Source organism: Cygnus olor, chromosome 7 (genome assembly GCF_009769625.2).
Source record: "Cygnus olor isolate bCygOlo1 chromosome 7, bCygOlo1.pri.v2, whole genome shotgun sequence".
In the NCBI taxonomy this organism is placed as follows: domain Eukaryota; kingdom Metazoa; phylum Chordata; class Aves; order Anseriformes; family Anatidae; genus Cygnus; species Cygnus olor.
In genome coordinates this window covers 27294566-27319416 of record NC_049175.1, presented here as the reverse complement: position 1 = coordinate 27319416, position 24851 = coordinate 27294566, and the positions used below count along the sequence as shown (strand labels likewise).

At 51.5% G+C, this 24851-nt stretch overlaps 1 protein-coding gene across 3 annotated transcripts in view; it reads right to left on the bottom strand.

Moving 5' to 3' along the window:
- The window catches only part of MXI1 (MAX interactor 1, dimerization protein), a 52296-nt gene that overhangs the window by 9391 nt on the left and 18054 nt on the right, over positions 1–24851 (bottom strand). For all 3 annotated transcript variants that reach the window (XM_040564504.1, XM_040564506.1, XM_040564505.1), the window contains exon 3: positions 16955–16984. In XM_040564504.1, coding sequence (XP_040420438.1) covers positions 16955–16984 — 30 coding nt within the window. The remainder of the gene's footprint in view (positions 1–16954; positions 16985–24851) is intronic.

Here is a 24851-nt window from a genome sequence, read left to right as displayed (position 1 = left end):
CTGAACTCTGATTCCTGTATGTTGAAAGAAGAGAGCATCGGAGGGAAAAGGAAAGCATTTCCCAGAGACTTTCGCACCATCCCTGCAGGTCTACAGGGCCTGAGTTCCACAGATTTCAGCACGTGCTCAGCGTTAGGAATTCACTCAAGTCCCACCGAAGCCAGATCAGATGTTTGATCTCCAAGAGGAGTTAACGAAACAAAACGAAAAAGCAGCACCAAAAGCACCAGCACAAGGAAGATCCTAACACGGAGAAGAACATCATCACCGGCCTCCCTCTCTGCCCTCCTCTCTCTCCTCCCTCTTCACCTTTTCAAAGTTGAGTCTAATTTAACCCTGAAATCAGATACCACCAACTTTGTTTGGATTTCAGGGCTAATAGATTGCTTAAAAAATTCAGGAGGGATCGCTGGTTAAAGAAAGCCATTCCTGGAGAAACACAAGTGACCCCACATCAATAATTCATTGGACCAGAACGATTTTGAGATAAAAGTAATGAGAAACACATGCAAAAAGCACAGGGCAGGGAAAATGGGGGAAAATACGGTTTCCTTCTATAAGCAACTCGCAGGTCAGAGCCTCGTTTATCCTGAGCAGCCATCACATGATGATGTTTTTCCCTCGCTCGTCTCTAACCCTCCGCCAAACCCAACCCTCTCTGCTAAAGGACCTGACCCCCGCTTCGCTGAACGCCTGTCGCCAGCGAAAGGAGAGGAGATTTTGCCGAGTACCTGAATCAGAAACTGAGAGCCAGTCAAGCGCTGAGGACAGAGGCTGTATTTTCTTTGCTGCAGAGCGTTATGTAATTGATGCGAGCCCTCGAGCCACGAACAATGGAGCTGCCGTGGCTCCCGGCCAGCCTGCAATAAACACGCACGCGCTCGCCCGGCTGCCTCCTGACGGCGGGGACGGGACAAGGTTTAGAAGGAAACCTGGTCCAGAAACACGCGGCTAGAAGCTGATGTCCTCCACCTGAGCTGTGACATCATTCAGAGCAAGCCATTCTGTCCGATTTTAATCCGGGCCTCTTCCCGTGATTATTTATTTGTCTGCGTTTGCTCCACGTCGAACGAGATTCCTTGTGCATTTGCCTCTTTTGTCTCCAGTCCGCTTCTCCCCGTGGCTCCCTGGCACAGAGGAGCACTGGTACTGCAACGCTAATAAAATGCACCGTGAAGAAGTAACTGGGGGGAAAAAAGGCCTTTAGATTTTTTTAATGCCTTTCTATCTTTTAAAAGAAACAAAGAAATGAGAATTTAGGAATGACAATAAAAACAAACTCGATGACGCGTTCTAAATCGGAATGTCGGCCCTGCACACACGTGGAGCCACGTGGACAGGAGGCAGCTGCTTCTTCCAACATTCAAGGCCACACCACTGCGGGCACAGCTGTGAAAAGGACACTTCTCCAAGTCTCAGGGCCCTACGCTCATCTCAGGGGGCACTTCAGGGAACAGGATCGCTTTCATCCCTGAGTTTTTTTTTTACCTTCCTTTTCACTCTGACCTGGTGCAACACTGCAAACGCCGAACTGCTTGTTCAGCTCTGCTACCACTGGCCTTTGTCCTTCTGTCTCCACAGGTTTTTGCTTCTGTCCCCCTTTCTGACAGCCTGCAGGACTGGAAACTCTTTGGAACAAAACCACAAGTGCCAAACGCGCTGAGGTCCGAACAGGACTCCATAGCTGCACGCAGAAATCCTGCACCAGGCAGGTCCCAAATAATCAGACTAATGCAACATTACGATGCTGAAGCTGAAGTGATGTATTTGGAGCTTTTTCTTTATTCACACACTAACTGCTGGGCCTCTGGGTCCCATTTGTTGCATATCTTGAAGCTTTTCTCTTTGAACTGGAGGACTGAAACAGAGAATCTTGATGTAAATGAATAAAACAATAAGAAGGAGAGACCATCTGTAATCCCATGCCTCCCAAAACTAGGATGCTAAAGGAATGGCAAAAAAAAAAGAAATTTAAAAAATGAATACTGATACTCACAGTAAAAAATACAGCTGAGAAAGTACCATTTTGGAAGGTGCCTCCTCCAGAACAAATTCTCAGCTGCTCACTAGGCTAACCGCTCATCCTTTCCTGACACCTTTGATCTTCAGAGGCCCCAGTGAGACAGACTACTTCAACTCAGTACTAAGAGATCAGATGTAAGAGCCTGCAGTTCACAATGAGAAGGTGATGAGAGCAGCATAGGTGGCCGGCTGCCCAGCAGAGGAACTGAGTGAATCAATGCCTGGCATTTTCTCTTGCCTCTTCATTTTCCTCCAGACCTAGTGCCACGCTCTCAGCGCCCGTTCATCAGTTTCTCTTCTCCCCTTCCAGCTCCTCCACAGCTTTTTGCCTTTCTTTGAAAGCAAGGAAATTTAGACAGTTAAGAGATGTCAAACAGCAACAGATGCTCCGGAGCAGAGTCTATTACTACTTATCAAAGTTAATCTCCCCCTAAAATTATACTTTGAGGATCTATTACTATTGATCTTGGCCATTAGCCACCAAGTATTTTAATCCCTGGTGAACCTAATGAACTGAACTTCGGTCTCCTGTAGCACAACACACGATGTTACCAGCTAAACCCCTTTACGGCTCAGCTGTGCTTACAACAGGACCCTAAACCCTACAGCCATCACAATACGTGAATGCTCTACATCGTGTTCTCTTTCTGACCTAAAAGCACTGCCCGGTTGCTGCCAGCAGTCACATCTAGGCACCTCCTGCACCAGACCGTTCGGCACCAACTTTCCGCTGATGCTCACTCCCGACACCGCGGGTGTCGCAGCCCCGCTGCTCTGGCAATGAGGCACGGTCACAATCCTGCACCCAGCTACCAGGGACCACGCAAAGCGAGCCTTAAACACCAACGTGCAGCCCAGTCCGGCTAACTAGAAAGCCCCGATTAGTCCAGCCTAATAAGAACTCCACCTCTGTTAAAAGGCAGTTAAAAATAGAGACCTGCTCTTTGAATAGCCGGCGGTGCCCTGTGCCCCCGCTCTCCCTAATACCATTATAAACACCCTGCCGGGGCCACGCAGCGTGCTCGGAGCCACAGAGCCCGGTGACACTGCTCCTGGCGTCCTGCTCCGTGCCACCAGCGTGCCCGCAGCGCGGCTGTGCCATTCAGCACACACCCGCCTGGCCGCAGAGCGGCAGTGACCTGCTTTGCCGCGACCCACGGATTTTCAGCTTCACGGCTAGAATTAGGTCACCAGCAAAGATAGCTGAGGTTTTCCAAACTCGCCAGCTATTCTTGATGCTCCTGTTCGGGTTTCCTGGCTAGGCACCACGCGTTTGAAGAGAAGTGACGAGGTATTTCAGATGCTGGCGAGCGGCGATGCTCAGCCCAGAACCTCTGCCTGCCTCCGGGGCTGCCGCCCACCACGAAGAGCTCTCCAGTTCGGATCCTCCTGGCCTCTCGAGGAGAAAGCAAGCGCGATACACATCAGCAAACAGATAAATTAGCTGGGACCTGCAGAGATCCTTGAATGCCACCTGAGACGGAGAGAATGTGAGACATGAGGCAGCCTCCCGCCAGGCGGATGGAGAGCGGCGCCCTTCCTGCCCTGGGCCACTCTCCTGGCTCCAGCAGAAAAGCCACCCAGGTGCACGGGGTGCCACAGCAGCAAAGGCATGGACGGGGTCTCAAAACAGAGCCTCTGTGTCTTCATAATACGAAAAAGACCCTGCGTTTAGGTGCTGAATGTAGTCAGGTTTTAGACCAGTAACACCACCGGCCAGCTGAAAGCAGCACGCACTTCTTTTGTCAGACCTACGTTTGTCCACCAGTTAAAGAATAAAGGATGCTACCAATCCGTTATTTGGGAAAACTATTTCCTGTCTTCAAAATAACGAGCAGGGAATACGCCAATACCAAGAACACATTCTGATGTGGTACCAGTGGTCACTTTTGCCATTAACGTAGTTCCCTAAATCACACAGCTAAGCTATTGCTACCAAGAAGTATTTTTCTTGTTCATAAGATAGGACAGAGTTTTCCCACCCCACACAATTCTTTCCTGATACTGTATTCCAGTTTCCTCACCTCATGGAAGAAAATCTTAATTCCTAATGAAAAAAAATAGTCTAAGAGGAGGACCGTGTGGAATATTTGTTTACATAAAGTCTCTTCTACCAGAAGGAAAGCATGTGCTTTTCATCTAACGCCACTCTGCGCTGTCAGAAATATTCAGGGAGTCATCAAATATCTCCCGTACCTCTCAGGTACAGAGGGCACGCATCTGGAACAGAGGACGCAGTGCATGTAATTTAACCTTGTAAAATTATTTTAAATTTAACCTCAGACTTCGCTGGAAAAAGGAATTACCAGCCAAGGTCATTACTAGATGTGCGGTTGGAAAAAGGCACTGCAACTAGGAAAGAGAACCTAAGAGCTCCTAGCACTATTTTTCCTGCTGGGTATATATCTTAGCACACATACGGCAGCACTGACGTATTTCAAAGGTCTAGGAGTTAGCTAGCATTAAGCGCCAAACAGTTTTAATTTAACTACACGTGTTATTCGGCAGGAGAACCTGAACAGAGAAGCCCAACTCCCGGCATTACGACAACAGATGCGTCACGTCCTGGCCTCACAGGTACTGACGCCCCAGGAAAGGTGCTGAGAAGGGGTAGTGGAGAGCACATCTTGCTTCTGCTCAGCCGGTACAGCACGCTAACATAACCTGGTTGTACGCCAACACCGTTCTTCCAAAGAGGAGCTGGGCTGATCACCTAGAAAGTTATAACTTTGTAAACTGCAGGAGAAAAAGCAGAACCAAACCTGTACCTTGCCCTTTCCCTTTAACTACCTTCAACGTCTCCCTTGTGTTTTCTTCCTCTTCTCTACGCACGTGTAAAGGCAGAGATATAAGACTGCTCAAAACTCCAACAGAAAAAAGCGTAAAGCTGGCCACTTAGAAACCATTTCCTTAGGCAGACCTGCACCCAGAAGAAATGAAAGTGGATCAAATGTTTTTCAGCCCCACTACAAAACTCAGGACGCTGTTCCTAGTGAACTCCTGATCGGCTGGAGAAGATCGCTATGACCCCAGCTTCGGCCAGCAGTGCCACAGACGGATATAATTCTGATTCCCCCAAACCAAGAACAGCTGCAGTTGGGTAAACTAACATTTGTGCGAGGATTAGCTGCCTTACGCTCACTCGGCCTGTATTCTCCCAGCAGGAAAAGGGCTGGGATCCCACCTGGGAACAAACCGAACGCAGAAAGGTTCATGCTTTTTTCAGGAAAGAAAAAGAAAAAAAAAGAAGGGCTAGAGCTCCCAGTCCTCTAGTTTGGTGGAAGCTGGTTTCCGTTTGTTCAACTATCAGGCAATATTTAAAACACAAAACACAAAAACAAACACACGTGAGCTTACAGAAATACCTGCAGTAAGCTCACTGTAATTGCAACCAGACCCCTCCTTCCCTGTTACGCTGTAGTGCTTAAATCCCTCACAGGGCCTTGGGAACTGAAGAAAGATAAACTACTGCTTCACGGCCAGGTATTCCCTATGCGCTGTTCCATCCTGGGATCGCTCCCTGCTCGTTTCACAAATCGCCAGTGAAAAAACAGTTGTTGGCAGAAGCCCGCCCAACTCGCGCGCACGTTCAGGGCGGGCGGCGCAGCACCGCAAGGAGCCGACGTTTCAGCCTCCCCACCACCCTTAGGGCTGGGCAGTGGGCAAGACGTGTAAGTGCCAGTAAGAGCTGCTGCAGACAGCCTGCACGACCTCAGGTAAATCCCGCGGAGCACCGGAGCACGCACCGCTCATCCGCAAAACGCAGCTAATCCTAATTCCGCCGCAGAGCCCCGCACGGCTAAATCCACCCTTGTTTTGCAGGTGCTCACGCAGCTCAGCAATGGCACTGGTGTTGGAAGCGCCTGGACAGGAGGACGCTTGAAAAGGTAATTCAGGTGTCAAAAGGGGGGAGCAGAAGACACTTCACCCGCTGCTCCTGCACCACCGCCTTCGGCTGCTGCTAACCCTTTACGGCACGCTCATGCCGCAGCAGAACCCCCTTCCTGCCCTGCTCCTTCCCTACCACGTGTGCTTTTCTCAGGGGTCACCAACGGGGGGAAAAAAAGACAACGAACAGCAAAACTCAAAGACACTCCGAGATGCTCCTGACTCCAGAGGGCTTTAGCTTGTTTTCCTGAAGTATATCACAGCTGAAACAAGATTTCCCTTCTCCTCCCCCTTTGCAATCCCTTCGCTGAAGGGATGGAAATGCATCCCCATATGTGCTCTTCCCAGCGAGCACCAAGCCTGTAAGCTGCTTTTCCAAGCCAAGAAAAGTTTAAAAGAGGTGACGCCCCGCAGAACAGTGCCTGCACGCTTCCTTCTGGGGTCACGTAACGTAGGATATCCACCAGAGACAGAGCGTTCCCGTCCGGTTTCCCACTTCTTTTGGCATCAACGTTGCTTTTCTGGGTAGGCAAAGTGGCATATGCACGGTCGGAAAAAGGAAAAGGATTTTTTTCCTCCATATTCCCTCATCTCAGCCAGAATTGCTCTGCATACTCGTAGCATCTAACGTTCAGTCTTGCTGTGAAAGCTGAGTACTACGTGCAGCATCCAGGGCTCTCCCCTTCAAACACACAGAGGCACTCAGCTTTGGATGGCTTTTTTTATTTCTAGAATAACGTTGAAATAGTCTTCTTCCTAGTTAGACGTTAAGGAAAAACTTCCTAGCAGTACCAACAGCTGGTCAGTGCACCAGGCTGTACTGCCTTCCCCGGCAGCCCTTCTCTCAAGGGTTTTCAACGCCAGTCAGACAGGCATCCGTCAGCTACGGTGGCGATGGAGCTTATCCTGCTTTGGGGCAGAGGGACACACCAAACGAACTACGCAGGCCTCACAGCTCCATCTCTGACAGCTTCACAAAACACCACGCAAACCCGAAGAGCCTTCCTGCCTTCTTCTAGGCGCAGGTCCCGAGCCGGCTGCACAGGCACCGTGCTGAGCCTCTGGAAAGTGAAGGGGGATTTTGCCTCTCCGAGCTACAATCCTGGTGACAGAGCACAAGATTTACTCCGGTGCGGCAGCCTTTGCTGCTGTGTGCGGCTGGGAAGGGCAGGGATGCCACGTGTGCGAGCAGACAGGCAAGGTAAGAGGATCAGGAGAAGGGAAACGTGCAAGGCAGCTCCCACCGCCAGCAGGAGACAAACCCCTGCCCTGCACGCTGGTGAGGAAGGACGAGAGCAAAGCAAACACCAGGAGGGCCTGCAGGCAACGTGACAGCACCGTGACTTGTAATTCCCCAGGTCGGGTTTGGCTAAGGAAGGATCAGCTGAAGAGAACCGTGCACGCCGGCAGGCAGCAGGAGGCCGGCGGGAGGAGCCAGCGAGGGAGAAGCCGCGGCCAGGAGCTGATCCTCTGCGGGGAGCGGGCGTCCTGAGCCGTGGGGGGCACGGGAGGCGGCAGCAGGCCTCGAGGATACAGGCAGCACACAGCTTCCGTTGCCACTGCTCTCGCTCTTCCTTTCTTCGAGCGGTTCTCATCTGGAGGCAGGAGCAAACACCCCCAGCACCCCGCTAGCTGCTCCGCGTGCAGTTTAGGGGCTGCAACCACGCAAAAAAGCAGCCAGCTCCGAGGAGCGCCAGGATCCAGTCGGTGAGAAACAAACACAGATCAAAGCGAAGACCCGAGCTGTATACACAGCTGGGGCTCTGTCCTGTGCTTTCAAAGAGGTGGGCACGGAGATGTTAACTGCGAGCTCTTTGTGTGTGTCCCCGCATGTAACTGTGCGCATCTGTGCGAGCGGGAGCACTCAGCCCACGTTTGGCACCCTGACGCCGCTGGAGGGTAGCTAGTGAACGGGATTGTCTGAGCTGGGCGGACGGTTCCCACACAGCTGGGCAAACTCTGACTGGGCAACGCACAACCCGACCTGCCCCAGGGAACAAGGCCAAAGAGGTGGGAACGAAGGACACGGAAGATACAAAGCAACCTCCTTTTAACCTCTGAGCTCTGTAACGAGCTGGATACTCCGCTCCCCCTTTCAGAGTAACTCGTTGGAAGAACTTCCCCGAGTTCCCAGAAGGAGCAGAAGAACCCTTCCACCTAAGGATCCCTTCCCACGCGGGGTCTGAAGTGCGCGTGCCTGGTGAAGCTGCGGTGAATCACCCCAGGGTTCGACAGGTTGTGTCTTTAAGCGGCACTGGGAAGTCCCTCCGGGGAGGAGGCGCGGGACTTGCCACCCAGAACCTCCCCGAGGTCACGGAGGACCCGAGCAATGCCTCCTGCACAGCGCAGCTTTGAGGGGAAAGAGCAGAGGAACGCCCTGCTGCAGCAGGTGGAAGTGCCTTTACCCTTGTGAAAAGACGTCTGCCTTTCCTCCGCGAACGAGCACACCCGCTTACTCACACGGAGAGCGGCACCTATGAGGTGTCCTCCCTTCGCTGTCGTACCACACGGCGTCCCGGGCAGTACGGTGCTGAGCGCAGGGGCCCTTGGCACAGCCCCAGCACCGTAGGGACAAGCGGGGGGAGCAGCACGTACCCAAGCGACAGCGCAAGTATTCATCTGAGAGTCATTAAAAGCTGAGCTGCTGCCTGATTAGATGCGTTCCGATATTCCACCCTAGCAGGGCAAGCACTCAGCTCAGAGCCGGCAGGCCGCACGTGCCTGTATAAGCACGGCTAAGTTGTGTGCAGCCGTTTACTACCCCCCGTGATAAACCACACCCGCGTGGCACGCAGCATTATCAGCGCGGACCACGCACGAGCTGCCTGATACCATTCACCCAGCCTGTTTCTGTGAAGGTAACGCTGCATTTCAAGCTCGGGTCCTCTTTCCAGGGGAGGTTTCGGTGCATGAGCTTTTCCGTATCAACTTCTGTCACGTCTCCCTCTTTCCCTCAGCCCCTCCTGGGCGGAACTCCTTCTGGAGGCAGTTACAAGATGGCTTTGCAGCTGCTGCATCCCCTTCCCTTTTGCAGACGCTTTGCATTTTGCATCCCTGTCCTTTGCAGAAGCTTTGCATTTTCCCCTAAGTAAGTCATGCTGTTTTCTCAACGCATTCTCAAAGGTAAATAATTAACAGGCAAGCGGGACAGAAAACCTTACCCCGCAGCTGATGGAAGTGATGTTCAGGCAGCAACTTACACAAAAAAGACACCCTCAAAAGACAGCCATTAATTTTTTTAATGGACCGTTGGGCAGAAGACCTGACTCATGCCATCGCTCTGGGATCCAGAGACTCCTCTGGACTCAAAGGAATCCAAAACCTTCACAAGAGTCAGTCTGCATCCGACAGCCTCAGGTGCCACCTTTAAAAGCAGAGACACTCCTATTCTGCAAAGGCACATCAAGAGTTTACCAAAAAGAAAACACAACGAACGCTACAGAGAGAAGATCCGTACTTCTACACAGATTCAAACTCTCGGGATGCACAGAAAGGGAGTCGGGTAAATGATTCCCCTGGGTCTCCCCATCGCTACGTCCTGCCGTGGCCCTGTCTACATTGCCCAGTGGCTTCACGGGAGGAGAATTCCTGGCCCTTGGTTGCACGCTGCCAATTTCGTTGTTTTATAGCTGCCACACGCGCTGCCTGGGGGGAAACCTGCCTGCTCTGTTTGCCCACAGCTACGCAAACTGCTCGGCACCAGTTTGCAGCCAGGCAACAGCCACAGCAACCGCCAGGCGAAGCCCTTTGCTTTCATTTCCCAGACGCGGGGCGATGAAAGCCTGTTGCACACTTGCTCTGCCTACCTCCCTTCCCAAAGCAGGGGGCTGGAAGGTGCTGCACGAAGCCCCGCCACCATCCCGCACCAGCAGAGGCACCTTCGCTTCGTGCCCCTCTCCTCTTGCCAGAGGGGAGAGGGCACAAGGGCGGTGAGACAGCATCAGCCCGCACGTCCTGGCCCTGGGAGCAGTGTTGGGGACACCGAGGGGGACATAGGGAAGGAGAAAGTTGTAAAGGAAGCAGAAGTGAGAACGGGCAGCCTTTTGTGAAGGAGGGGAAAAGCAAGCACCTGGCTGGAGGGATGGAGCGAGGAGGCCCCAACAAGGAGCGGGTCAGCGCACGCTTGCTGCACGTGCCCGTGATGCAGGCACTGACTCTCCCCCTCCTCTCCCCGAGGCATCACAAAGGCGCACAGGTTCTCAAAGCTGTAACGCCACATCCACAAAGGAGAATGAGGAAGCTCCTTGCCTCTGTTTCCCATTCCACGCCGAGATTTCCTTTGGTTACCCCAAGCCCACAGGGGCTGTGCTGCTGCAGTACCCCCGGCACGTGCGCCAGCCGCAGGTCAGCGCACAGACAGCTGCAGGCAGCTCTCGCTTCTGCCCCGAGAGCACAATGTCCTGAAACTTGCAGTTACCACGTAATCTGTCTCAGAAATTATGTTCCTATTACCTCACCTTCTCTAAGGCAGGAGCTCCCCGAGTGGCTGTTAGCCCGTAATGCTTCCAGGCCCACGCGCAGCGTCAGCCACTTGAGCAAGACAAGTTGCTGCATCACAATCTCCGGCTCCCGGCGCTCCAACAAACAGCACCCCAGGAAAAAACAAATACGAAAACCAAACCTGCAAAGTCTCCAGAGACGCGTTTGGGAGAGAGATGGCACGTACAAAGCCCTGACGTGACTGAAAACTGAGCCAAGAAAGCTGAGCGCTCAACTTCCCACCTAGGGCCAGATTCTTCCCTCGCCCAAGCTCACGGACTGCAGGGTGGATTTGCCCAGGCTTTGTTTTTCAGGACATCATCCCGAAAGAAAACTGTGGCAACACACCCAGGTAGAAATTTGAGGACAGAAGTTTGGGAAGAGAGTCAAGAACCAAAGCTGGCACTGATGCAAGCTCCTAATTAGGTATTATTTAAGTCCATCTGACTGCTTTCGTTACACATCCACGGCAGTGACCAGACTCCCTCCTGGAGCCCTGAAAACAGTAAAACAACCATAAAGCACTTATTGGATACCTGTTCTGTTCACTGCTCCGCACATTTCAAGTCCAGGATGCTGAATGCAAGAACTCAGCCAGCACGTAGGGAGACGCAGCAGTAGAGCATGTGGCTTTCTAAGAGCGGGGTCTCCTCTGAAGCCTCCATTCCAGGAGGCAAAAGGACGAGGGGATTCCCAGCATCAGACCTTTAACCTTTAAGGCAAGGCCACGCAGACCATGGTGACGCTTCTATCTACACTCTGGGAGGAAAACACATCAGAAAGTGTCCCTACAACACATCTTAGTTGAGAAGGGTTTTGCGATGAGCACTGGGTTTTGAGAAGTGGCTTACAGCTGTGACTTTGCGTGGCATTACCGAGACATTTTGCTTTGAGATAGTTTATTCAAAATAGTAGCAGTGTTCTTTTTCCTCTTCCTTCTCCATCTGCTGTTGGATTCATAGGGGAGGTGGAGAGAGCTGGGAGCGGAAAGGAAGCCACGTAGGCATTCATTCCTCACTGCATCACTTTGAATAACAAAATACATATATACACACACACATAAATATTGAAACTTGGAATTCCAATACGAGCAGTGCTGAAGGTCTTCCAACAAAATAAAGATCATTTTGTTTCCTTTGAATTTTGGCATGGAAACTAACTGTCACTTTTCAGCAGCTTTACTTGGAGTTCAAAATGTTCTGCTACCCAGCCAACGTGAAACAAAGCCTCTGCAGACTTCTGACTCTGAGCGAATCAAAACGCTGCTTCTGTGCAAGGGGGCTCTTTGCGTGAACGAGAGCAGTGGTTGAAGAGATCAGATGCCCGTTTTGCAGCATCTCACTGCTGAGTTCCTGGAGCAATGCAGAAAAGTAACAGCAAGGTAGCAAAAGGCAAACTGACACTAAACAATGGTGACCACACCTGGACTTCCCCAGGATGAACATCCCTCTAATAACCTTGCTCCACAAGCTACAGCCGTCCCTCTCTGGTTAAACCAAACCGGGCATGGCAGTGTAACTGTTACCAGACCTCCTGAACTAGCAGAGCACTTTTCAGCTCCCTTGAAGAATGTTTGTCCCAGCTGAAAATGGATGCATCTGTCAGCCAAGCAGCAGAGCTGAGGACAGCTAGCTACTTCCAGCTCTTGTTCCATACCGGCCACGGAGACAGGAGGGTTTAGCTGCAGCTCCCCCAAGGAGCAAGTGGATCACGGCGTGCTCTGACCTTTGGATGTGTCAAAAAAAGATGCATGCTCAGCTGCGTTGGCCATGGTTTGCCTGCTGCAGGGAACATCACAGGTTCCAAGTTTTATTAATGAGGAAAATAATACGTACTGTCAACATCTGCTACATGAAGTTAACACGAAAACAAAGCCCACTCCAGAGAACAAATGAAATTTACTGGATTAGTTTCTTGCTCCAGCTCTCCTGGATAAACAGCAAGGAACTCAACACCACATTGATCAGTTGCTTCAAGACAAACACTGATCACGCTGCCCTGGCAAGTATCTATCGCACAACACAAGCACAGCCAGCCAGTTATTCAGAGGAGCAAGGATTCACCACTCTTTCATTTCCCCTCCCTCCATCTTCCAGCCTAGACAACACGGCTGCACTGTTTAATACCAGAACCATCTAAATGTGCTACGTACACTATGTTCCGTAGGTAAATGCTTTCCCCTCCCTCCAGCATTTTGCTAGTACAGATGCACTCGAGGCCCTGTTCCGGAGAAGGGGAACCAGGCTGTGTAAGTGCTGCGGAGCCGCAGAAAGCCCCATGCTGCAGTGCAAACTGACCCGGGTCATGGTTCTCTCCTGCGTGGTGGGTAGGGTTTTTTCCTTTATCTCATCTGCTTCCTCAAATATGCAACCCAGCGCAACAGTCAGCTCCGCTTAAGAGACCACTTGGAGAAATACTTGGCGTTTAACTGTTTCTCTTATGTTAAAGCAAGAATGTTTGGGAAATCACAGAAGCTAGAAGGGAGACCCTGAGAAGAGCCAAAAAGGCTCAAAAAGCACAGCACCGATCATTGCTGTGTATGTTCTTCGCTTCGTTTCTGATCATCTCAAAAGATACCAGAGAGAAAGAATCTTACACAACTCCACTCTGTGCTTTCCCACTAAGCACAACACTTCAACTTGGCTTAGGAGTAGTTTTGTCGCCTTTAGACTTTGTCCTTCTTTGTTTTAAAACAAGCCACCTTTTGCAGAGACAAAATCCATGAGACCTTCAGAAAATGCTGATTTCAATGGTTCTCCCAGAGCCTTTTTCCCTCCTATCTACCTTTTGTTTGAGCTCCATTATTGTTATCAGAAGCAAAAATGACCCTACTAATTTCTTCCTCGTTCAGTTACTCAGCTTTGTTTCCCTCCTTTCTGCTGTATTATAATGCAATCGTCACCAAAAGCAAACAGGTCAACCCAGGCTATATAATAAGACTTAAATAAAAAAAATAAAAACGTGATGAATAGCTCCACGAACTTGTCCCTTGTTCCACCAGGAGATGCACCGTGTCTGTCAGACCCTGCCACCACGTTGGTCTGCCAGAACTGCCACTTCGGAGAGGAGCAGGAAAGCCTCTCGGCGCTGCGCACTGCACCGACCACATCCTTCCAAAACTGGCTGGTGTCTGAAACGTTCACAAACACCGGGTAATTTTGCTGTGTATAACACACGCGTACGCATGCAACGGAACTTAAACCTGAATTTATACTTGTTTGGGCAAACATTTCTCTATCAGAGTGACTGTTTTAGTCACTCACTTCATGGTGTTTTCTTTCAGGAAACGATGGGGCTTTGCTTAGGAGTCAGTTTTTTGGTAGGCGTGTTAAAAAGCTACGAAGTATTGCTTTAGTTACCATAGGAGAGGCAGAATGCTGGCTTCTCGTCTAAATGCAAGCTATGAGTCATCCCAGGCGGAGAGAAACTGAAACACATACCCATTAAATAGAAAACGCAAACAATTTTCCAACATGAGGATTAATGACAGATAATAACTATAAATTAACTTTTATCTTTTATAAATCAAACAAAGCCCCTTATATAATGTCACTGCAATCTCTCTAGATAAAAAACACAAATCAAAGCAGAAAGAGAAGTCGCTCACACATTGCAGTTAATATTCGGGACAAAATCAAACACCTCCTTTCTGGAAACACCCCAGTGTTTATGAAATATTTCAGTACTAAGAATGGGAGTGCAGCTTAAGACACTGCTTTAATTTCTGAAAATACAGCTTTAGTTGCTTTTGGACATGAAAAGATAAATATTCTTAATCCCGACGCATCAGAATTTCATGAGCTCTACCATAGTGAAACCAAATTAAGATGCATATTCAAAAAGGAGGGGGAGAGCACTGTTTTTCTGCTAGCCTTTTGCTGCTGCTTGAAAGAAACCGTGCGATTGTTGAAGGGGTTAAAACAAAACTTAACTGAATGTAAGGCGGCTGCTGTTCGTAGACGGGAGGGGAAAAACCAGAGTCAGAGACCTAATAGTGGACAATTTTGAAAATTACAGTGTGTGTCAATAATGGAGATAACAGTGAGATTCAAAAGGAATAATCTCAAATAATCGGGAAAATGAGCACCTGCCAGCCACAAAGCCATTAGTATCAGGGCTTTTATCTTTGCCACAGTTAAGTCTGGAGACGCCGACAAACCTAACAACACAGCAAATAACACACGGTGAAAATCTAACTGGGAAGCAATTCTCTTCACTCAGAAAACGCTGCCATGGAGTTTGAAAATGCATGCTTCTAGTAGGAAACCCACTGTCCGATTGCTGGTAACGAACACTGCAAACCCAGCACAGCCTCCGTGGGGTCCAGCTGGGCTTGCAGAAGCTCCGGCCTGACCAGCTACACGCGTCTGCATTGGGGACAGAAGCAGAGGGCTCCCGACCAAAGGGACCCCAGGTACATACAGGATTTTGCCTGTGCAGACCACCCAATGCAATCAAATGCGTGTCCTTCCCAGAAGGATGAAATCAAGGGCTTGTAAAACCGTATCTGAGACACGGACCTGGGCTACTGTGCCTTGGGAACTGGGAGCCCTCTAGGAAAGACCTTGCTGAGAGGGCTGATGGTTGGGAGTCTTCAACCTGGAGCAGGCGGGGATGAGGGAGTGCAACTTCGGTGGAAGGAGAGGAAGAGAGGCAGACGGTGTTACACCAACGGCAAGTGACAACGTGTGTGGCAAGCAAACAGCTTGTCCATGCTCACAAGAAGGTGGTGTAAGATGGAACAGGTCCTCCACATGCTCCTCTCACTAGTAACACAGATAACAAGGTTAATTCTCATGTCCCCACCCTAGGTAGCATTACTGTCCACAGCTGAAGTCAGGGAACAGAGGCAGGAACTGCCTCAGCTCACACAGCAAGCAGGCAGCAGGCATATCCTGAGCCCACCGCTACTCACCAGCCCTCACCCAACAAGAATTCCACAACATTAGCTGCTCAGACCTCACTCACAGAGTTTGAAGCTTTGCTGCCTGTCCCCCATGCCTGAGGGCAGAAAAAGCTGCTCGTAGATCCAGGCAAACCTGGCCAGCGCGAGAGGACCACGATGGTACAGGGGAAGATGGGGACGGCTCTGCTCTAAAGCTGCGCTGAGAACAAGCAGTGTTTGCAGTAACAATTAGATATGCAAATAAGGGCATTGAAAATTAGTGACGGTTCACCGTTGTCATGGAGAAAAAAAAGCACCCTCCATTCTGGGTCAGACCCAAGCACTGCATTTTGTTTCCCTCACTGGTGAATAAAGCTGCGGAGAGCACTGGAAAAGCCCAGGACCAACACTTCTCAGCAGAGCTCCATCTGGGCCCGGAGAGCTCATGGCTCGGACAGGGAGAGGAGAGCAACGTCACCTAAATAAAAAACCTCCCTGCATCACCCCAGAAAGGCAAAAAAGACCATGACAACTCCACGGACCCCCAGAGCTACCAGGAGGTGCAGCCACAGCCAGGAAGAAGCCGCCTGCACCATGCAAAGGGAAAGCTGCTTCTCAGCACCGCTGCTGCCAGGGGGCAGAGGTGTGGGGGCAACATGGCACAAAGTACTCAGCTCCAGTTCTCCTGATCTCCATGGCACGATCCTGTCTGAACTCCAATGCAGAGTTCACCTGGAGGCTCTGCGCATCCTTGGCCATCCTTGCGGTGTTCCCATCCCCTGTTAAATGACTGCTGCTAGGAGGGGGCAATCAGCCTATTTAGACCCAGCTTTCCAAGCCAGGGGGTTTCTTCGCAGGAGCAGCTGGCCAGAGCTGCCTTTGTTCCAGCAGCCCCAATAAGCCCAGAACTCCCCCCCCACCCCCAAATCCCACAGAAGGGCCAAGATCAGTTTCTAATGGAAACCCCGACATAACCTTAACTACAGCATCCTGAACGGCAGCTGATAATCTGAGCTGTGTGTGAACTACCTCCCCTCGACGCATTTATCTTACTTGAACTCCCGTTACAAAAGGGTAGAGTCGTGGAGCAGAGCTGGCCAAGGAACAAAAGCGCGAGCCTTGCTAAAACTCCAGACTCGAGGATAAACAGGCTCAGTCCTAAACCAGGTTAGAAGAGAGGCTCCACAGGCACGCCGGTCTCCAAGCTCAGAGCCTCTGGACAATGGCATTTGCTTCTGCTGCAGAGATGATCACGGCCCAGCAGAGGGGTGGGAGGGAGAGGGTGTAGAGCACAGGGCTCTGCCCTTTGGGGCTTGGTAACGCATCTTGCCCTGCGCCCAAGAAACCTGATCCCGTAGCAACCTCATGTATGGGAAGTGCCCCAATCAGATTTCACTGTGTCAGGAGAAGAACGGTATTTACTCCGCATACAGATTAGTCGCAAAACTGGGTCACTTCTTGCCTTTTCAGAGAGCAAAATGAAAAAAATAAAAACAAGGCTGCTTCTTCAGATCTTTTTGTGTCTCCCCGCCCCCCTCCCCCCGGTTTTAAAACTACGTGATGGGCTGTGGTCATTCGCAGCTGCCTAAGCTGATCGCAGACACCTGCGTGTGGTAAGGTTAAAGCACATTAGCACTGCTGGCCTCCCATTTCTTAGAATTCAGCTCATTAGCTACTTACCGGTTCTTTTCTAGCTCGTTGTGCGTAGACCTGGAAGACAAACAAAAATTTGGATTAGCCACCTTTGAACTCTCAGCACCAAAGTTCAGTCACCGAAAGCTGCGTACATCCCCGGTGGGGCACGTCAGCATAAAGCCAGACACACATAGGGTAAAATCTAGAGCTGCAACCTCAGCCTCCCTGCTGAGAGATTCCTTCCCTAAGTCTGTACTTACCTGGTACGTGCAGATCTGGTGCTGTACAAAACGCAGCCCAGCGCCTTAAAAGCACACAAAACCCCAAAGAGAGGCAACGATTCGGACAGGGGGCCTGAAGCAGCCCTTTCCAAACTATTTCTGCCTCTGCCGCCAGCTCAGGCCAGGACTGCAGTCACACATCTCTGCGCTTCAGCTTCTCCATCTAGCCAGTACAAAAATTGTTACCATCTGCTAACGCAGGAGCCGGTGGCGCGTTCATTTCTGCACATTAAATACTTGGGGACCTGCCGGCAGAGTTGGTTCTGTGAGGACGCCTCTGGAGCCCCTCAGCCTTCACACGCCACGCTTAGCAAGCCCAGCAGAGCTCCAGGTATGGCCAGCGCTCAGGCAGGAAATGGGATGAGCAGCACTGCCCTGTTTGCAAACACCAGCAGCACTTTTCAGGTGCCTGGAAAGCCCTCAGCAGCGGCTTGTGGCAAAGCAAATGACCCTTACAGTGGGGCTGTGACCACTCCACAAAGGAGGGGGCTTTGTCTTTGTACCTGCCCACCACAGCAAGCGCACCGCCAGCATTCCTTCCTTCGGAGCTCACAGCTTAAAAAGGAGACCAAACGGAAGCAAAAGGGAAACACACAAGTTCACTCTCCCGTCTCTGATGATAACGGAGGCAAAAACAAACCACCACATAAATGAAAAAGCAACGAAAACCCCACCAAACTTAAATCATTTCACGATTTCTAATCTAACGTGTTACTAGCAGCCCAGGGAAGGTTGTTGAGGATTATTTAAAAAGGATAGTCATTTATCCAACATTCCCCTTTAACAGAAGATCACCTTAGAGTAAGAGTAAAAGGAGCCCAAAAGCTTAATAAAAAGGATCTATTTTCTGTAATTTGGCATCACATTTCTTCCGGAGCTCTGAGAAGATTATCCTCTATCCCCCATCTGGAGAATCCCGCAGAGACTTCTACAATTAGGGAACTGAATGGAGGATGTGCTCCAAGGGAAACCCTGTCATAATTAAATGCTGCTCCAAAGAGAGGGAGGAGGAGCGCCTAACAGGTGCTAGGACCTCGGTGAAGATGACGAATAAACTGCGGACATCTGTGAAAAGCAACGCAGGTGACACTTGGCTAGCTGTGCCTGAGAGCTGGGGGTAGCTGGAAGAATAAAAAAAGAAATAAAACCTTTGATGTATGCTTGTGCAATACACCCTGCACAGCAGGATGAGGGGTGCCCTAAAGCCAAGGCACGTTACAGCCGAAATCCTAAAGTGGAGGGAACTCCCACAGCAACTCCTTTCACCCGACCTGCTGAAAACAGGACCCCTGAAGTCTGGCTCCCAGCAATCAGACACAAACTTAATATAGATTTAGTCCAGAAAATCACCCCACATCTCCCCCCAAAGCCTAAACCACCACAATCCACTTGTCCTGGCTACTTGGATGCAAGTTAACCCCCCGGAGGCTGAGCTGGGGCCCCGTTAAAGCAGTGCCCGTATGTCCTCTGGAGCATGTTTGCTGATCTTGTTTGCCCTACGTTCCTGCAGAAGCCTTCGCAGTCGTCTTGGCTGTGACATTAGCAGTTACGGAGCCAGAGATATGCAATGGCTTGAATTCCGATATTATATCGAGCCAATTATCAAGGCCAGCACTGAAAGAACAAAGTTTGGCCCACTGCTGTGAACAAAATTAAACCAGCAGGTTCTCCCTCCTCCTCTCACATCGCAGGCTCTTTATTACCTATCTGCCTTCTGACGAACACCACAATTGAGAGGGGTCACAGGTTTCTCACCAAGTCAGGAAATTTATGCTCTGACTTTTAACCATATTGGTGGCAGGGAAAAAGAAAAAAAAAAAAGAAACAACCCCCCTCAAAGTCCTTCCTCCTGCAGCTGAATGCAAAGAAAAGGATCCCGGCAACACTGAACGACTCCTGCGGGAATGCTGCCTCCCTTACCTGCCTGTGTCTTACTTAGTTTTACCGGGGACACTTGGAAAAAAGTAATTTTTCATTTCTCCTAAACTGAGGAAAGAAACCAAACAGTACTGCTCCCCAGCACCACCACAATTCACTACCTCTATTTGCTGTGCCAGCTTCCCTTTGCTTGGGCAGCAGATACAAGAACACCTCTCACTTTTCTGTTCATAATTCATTTCATTTTCTGTAGCTCCTGACTGAGAGATTAAATTTTCTCCCTGTCTTTGGGCTCCACATGTTACTAAGACTTATTTGGAGTTAAACAAGGACAGGAGTGTCGGTGAAGTGGTAAAAAGCACGGGAACCTCTACTGACACCACGCTCAAAAGCGATTTATAGGTACAGAACCAAACGTAGCTGAAGGTGTAGCTGAGGTGGTGTCATCCTCCCCTGGGAACCTGGAGAGGATCTCTGGCTTTTGGATGAGTCCAGGCTGAACGCCACAGCTGTGTTACTGCAACACCTGAGGGACGTCCCGGGGCACGTGTAACCCTGCATTTACGCCAGCAAGGAGCTGCTGCGTTCTGCGCGACGCTGCTTTGCTGCTGCTGGTGGTCGGGCACAGTCTGTGCCACGCAGTGAGATGAGGACATCGCCGCATACAGCACGGATGACAGGAGAGTTGCCACCTGATGGACAGGGCAAGCAACTTGCCCCTGCCCCCACCTGCAAGGCTGAGATCAGAGCCATGCAGGCACAGGCACGCTTGGAGAGGAAAACAAAAGCGCATCACACCTACCGGCACCACCTCCGGCCTGCCCGGCACCTCTGCTGCGATTTAGAAGGAGCTCGAGCACAAACCGTCTGCAGGACTCTCATTTAAAAGCAGGTTTCTACAGCTGTCGGTTCCTTACCAAGGAATTTGAAACACCCGTACTGTTAGCGTCCCTAAAAACTTCAGCAACGTTACGTAAGCAGGAAAATACTAATGAATACATTTTGAAAACAGCTGGGGAAAAGATCATGAAAGAGTTTTAGAAGCTTAACATAAAGGAGCCAAGGAAACAACAACAGAAACAGCAGAGCAGTCCTCATCGCACCTTAAACACCAAAAAGCTGAGAAAGGGGACGTTTATCCCCCTTTACCCCAGACACAAATGAGCAAGAAGCAGGGAAGCACAACCGTCCGTCACACCAGCGTAAGGTCAGATGAACCAACCCTTCTGCATCAGTTACTGGGATTTCGCCTGCCTGCAACACCGCCGGCCAGCCCTGGGACAAGGTGTTGCTGAAACATTAAGCTACGCTAAATTCCGTCCCTGCATGAGACATTGTGAATAACTTATGACATTGTCCTTATTTAAATCAAGTCCCTCTTACCAAGGTAAAGGCAGCCAAACTTCCTCTGAGCACGGGTAAGGAACGGGCTCTAAAGAGCAACAGATTCATTCGCCACTGGTTTTGTTTGTTTGCTTTGCTTTTAAATTGTAATTAAAATCACAAAGCTGCCGCATGGCATTAAGCACAGCTGACCTTTCTGTTTTACACAGTTCATGTTGATAAACGGCCCAACAAACGCATAGACAGCACATCTGCATTTTGTTTCCATTTCTTAGTGAGATAACTTCTACCTACAGGAAAAACTCGGCAGTCAGGAGCCCCTGTCCTACACAACAGATGGAATTCAGACCCCGAGACCCCGTTGTCTCCCCGTTGCCATCCTCCTGTCTGTACCTGGCACCTGCTCCTGGGGATCCCAGGGCTCCCTGAGCTGCTTCTCCACCATGCCGGAGACTGCAGGGGCTCAGGAGGTGCCGTGCCCATCCCTAACACCAGGCAGGGAAATAAAACCCAGCCCTTCAGCCACGCGGCCTCAGTTCCAGCACAGACCAGCGCCTGTCCTCCCCACCAGATCTCCAATTCACTCCCCCCGCTCCGCTGTAGCGAGGAGAAAGAAGTTGGTGCGAACTAGCGCCCCGTTACCTGAATCACATTTAGCACGGCAGCAAGAAGGTCCCTCCGCGGGGCAGGCCAGCCATCTTCTCTGCTTCGTTCCGCCCAGGCTCAGCCCCCCGTGCGTCGTGACCAACCCAACCTCCTCCCTCATTTCGCAGCCCTTTCCCACCTGCCTCTGTTGACACCCATTTGCTTGGCCACCCAACTGCCCTCCAGGAGGTGCCTTCTCCCATTCTCCAAGCCAAGATCCACCAGCCCTGCCGGCACCGCTGACCTAACCTCCTGCTCTCTCCTTTACGCAAGGCTTTTCTCAGAAATGACTTCTACTGGAAACAGCCAAATGGCAGGACAAAACGAATCCTCGGCTCCTTTGTTCCGTCTCAACTCCACCTGTGCCCACAAAGCAAAGCCTTCTGGCTGACGAATCTCAGTGTTCCTGCCAGGGCTTCTAACAGCAGCGGAGCAGCCCCTAAGTACTCTGTGAAACCAACTGCACAACGCTGGGAAGCTCCAACGGCAGCAGTGGGTGAGGCTTTCAGCCCAGTGCTAAGGCAGGTATACAGCTCCTACACCAGAGCCTGATCCTGCCGACACGGAGCTGCTCAAGGGCTGAGCTGTGAGGGAGCTGCGAGCCCACCTTGCCTCGGGGAGGTGGCTCTCAGGAGCCTGGCTCTCGGGGTCTGGGGCGGGTAGCAGCTGAGGGCACTCGGTGCTCCGGCAGCTCCTGCGGTGAGCAGCAGGACGCAGCCAGCAGGAGAGGGAGCAGCTGGAGCAGAAGTGCTGCCGCTGCCGTCCACACACCCGCTGCAAGTCCAAGAGCCTCACCGCAGCCTCACCTACTAGCAAACGTAACGAAACATTTCCTTAAAATACACCGGAGACAAAAGGTGTCTCCATCAGTGCTGACCCACGATCCCCCTACCCTGCCTGGCCTCGATGGCCAGAGAAACCCCGCTCCACGAGGAGCCACGTGAGGAGAGAGAACGGGCTGCGCTTCGCCTTCCAGCTGACGCCAGTGGAGACGCAGCAGATTAACCTGGCCCCAAAGTCTGGCCGGGCTTTCTGTTGCTCTTCGACTGACACGGTATCAGGTTCCTCCCCAGGCTCTGATCAAAGCTGTTTTCCCAGGATCGAGTCAGACCACTTCCAAAGTTCACATTCTCCGTCTCCAGCAGAGAAGGGGACAGAGCCGTACTGGCATCTGTTCCTGTTTATTCTCCCTGGAAAAGGAGAAACGGCCCCACAGCCTGTTTTCAGCTCGACAAGGGGACGAGAGCTCCTTCGTGTGGTTCACGACGACCGCAGAAGGGCACCTACCCCTCTGCTTCTACCCAGTGTCCCAAAAGCCTCCTGCAACGTTGTCAAAAAAAAAAAACCAAACAATTAAAGGAGATATACTGCACACCTCCCTTAAGGAAGTGAAACTCACACACCGCTCAGTTTGGTACCTACTCCCCATAACCACCATTTCTGTCTGCAACACTTTGGAAATCAATTCTTCCCTAACGCTTTCTGTGAGGGGGGAACACCACCAACAGGCTGAGTGGTTTTCCCGCGGCCACACCAGAAGCCCGTTGCAGGGCAGGGTACTTAAATCAGGGTCCCTACACCCCAGGAGAAGGATTGCATCAGTGGGTTGCTCTTCTCGGGCTCTGTCCCAGCGAGACACCCAACAAGGCCGTGTGTGCCATCTGACGCCTGTGTCAAAGAAAAGGCGCCAGTCGCTGCATGCTTCAAGGGGGGAAGCGAAGAACCCCCAATCCAACCCGAAACGAGCCCTCATCTCTCATCCCCCAGCTGCCGAACGAACCGAGCCTGCTCCCAGACACCACGCCACGAGGTGCTGGGGAAGAATCCCAAACGGAGCGCGCCGCCCTCTCGTTGCCTGTTCCGGTGTCCCAGCAGAAGGAAGGGGCTAGCAGGCAGACAGCTCTCACGCTGAGCACCACGCGTCTCTCCCAGCCCCCGAGCTGGGCTCCCCCACGCCACTGCACCACCCCGACCAGCAGCGCAAGGTGGCACCCTGCAGGGGAAGGGTTTTCCGAGCCAGGCCACGGGGCAAGAAGGTTGTTTTGCATTCCCTGCTGCGACCTGGGGCCAGCAAAGCAGCCCCCGGCCGGCCTCCCTCCCAGCTGCGCAGGGGCTGGCCTGCTCCTGCTCCACCTGAGACCCCACGAGCAGGGGCTGCTCCCAGCTAAGGGCAAACTGCCCCAGCACACACACTCCCTCCCGCCGGGCCCTGCACGGCCAAGAGGAACTGGGTTTGCTGAACAAGCAGCTATTCAATATTTTGTTTTCTCCTCATTGTTCAGCGCGTGGCCTCAAGCCAAGCCCTGCTCTGAATGCAGAGCCCGGGGTTTTCTTACAGGCTTTTCGGCACTCTCACCCAGAGCAGGGCTAGGCACTTCTCATGTTTGCTGTTAAGCATCCTTGATTTCCAAATGGGAAGCGAAGAAATGAAAAAAATCAGAGCTGCAGCTTCTCGTTTCCTCCAGCGTGCCTATGAAGACCCCCCCAAGGGCCTGGTTTTCTGGGCCACTTCACAATTTCAAAGCACCACTTCCCCCGATGCTCCTTGCGGCTGCGCCTCATCAGCACTTCCGCGGCTCACAGCCCAGGCTCGTACCTTGGAAAAAATCACGGCATGAAGAACACACTGTTTGGGGCTCTCCTTTGACAAGACAGGCTTAAAGTGACTTGCTGAATGTATACGGGACTGCTGACAGGGGCGAGGAGGAAACCGCGTTCTCCGGTGTGCTGAGCGCTGCCTCATTTGTCTGCTTCTAACTTCTGCGAGGAGTAAAGGTCCTACAGAAACCACCTCCTTCCCTCGCAGCCCGCAGCTGACCACATCAGAAGGGGCTGCTGCTCACGTATCAGACACGTAGGCTGGTGCACGTTCATCGTGGGCGGCACCTCAGCCATTTCAGTAGGGAAACCCAAGCTCGCCTCCCTCGGGCACGCTGCAGCTGACACCTTCTATACTGACTTAGAATTTGGCCAAAGTATGGTAGATTCTCACAGCTCAGGAAAAAGTGTTTTCCTCGCCTTTACCAAGGCAAAATTTTTAAACAAACCATGTTTTTCAGGAGACGGCGAGGAGAAACATCAGGTGGCTTCACCACAGCACCTCCAGACTCCACCACGAAGGGAGAAGAACGAGGGCAGCGAAGCAGACACTTCCTCCCACCAGTGTCGGGGGGCACTGTCCCCCAGGTCTCTCCCAAGCGCTACTTGGGGCAGACAGCCTCCCTGCACAACCACCATAAATAATTCATTTTGCTTCAGACGACCTGTTTAAGTAGAACGATGCACAGATTTCATCCAACGCCTGCTAACGCCTTAATATCGCTGCTAACGACATTTTCTCTCTTGAATATTCAGGTGTATTAGGGAGTGGGATAAGGCCTGATGCCGCAGGAGGCTTCGTGGGACTGCTGTCCCAGCGACTTCCAGCAGGCTCCACGAGTCTCGTGGCAGGGGCAGGGGCTCAGTCTCTTCCAAAGAGCCACCAGAACCAAAATCACAGTTGGTGATGCCCACATGGCGAAGAAACTGCAATGATTTACAGAAAGAGAACAAAAACACGGGGCAACGTTCAAATCTACCTAGAAGACTTAGGATCCTAAGTCGCGTCTTCTTTCAATCCAAAACCCCGACGCTGCCTCCTGAAAACGGGACTAGAAGAGCGTGTGCTACCCCGGAGTACAGATGGTAGGCCCCGTGTGGGTTAGCTGACGCGCCCAGATCTTGCAGCGTTTCTGTGGCGGACTCAGGACGGGATCCAAGGGCCCGGCATGCCAGCCCTTTGCCCTGTACCGTGC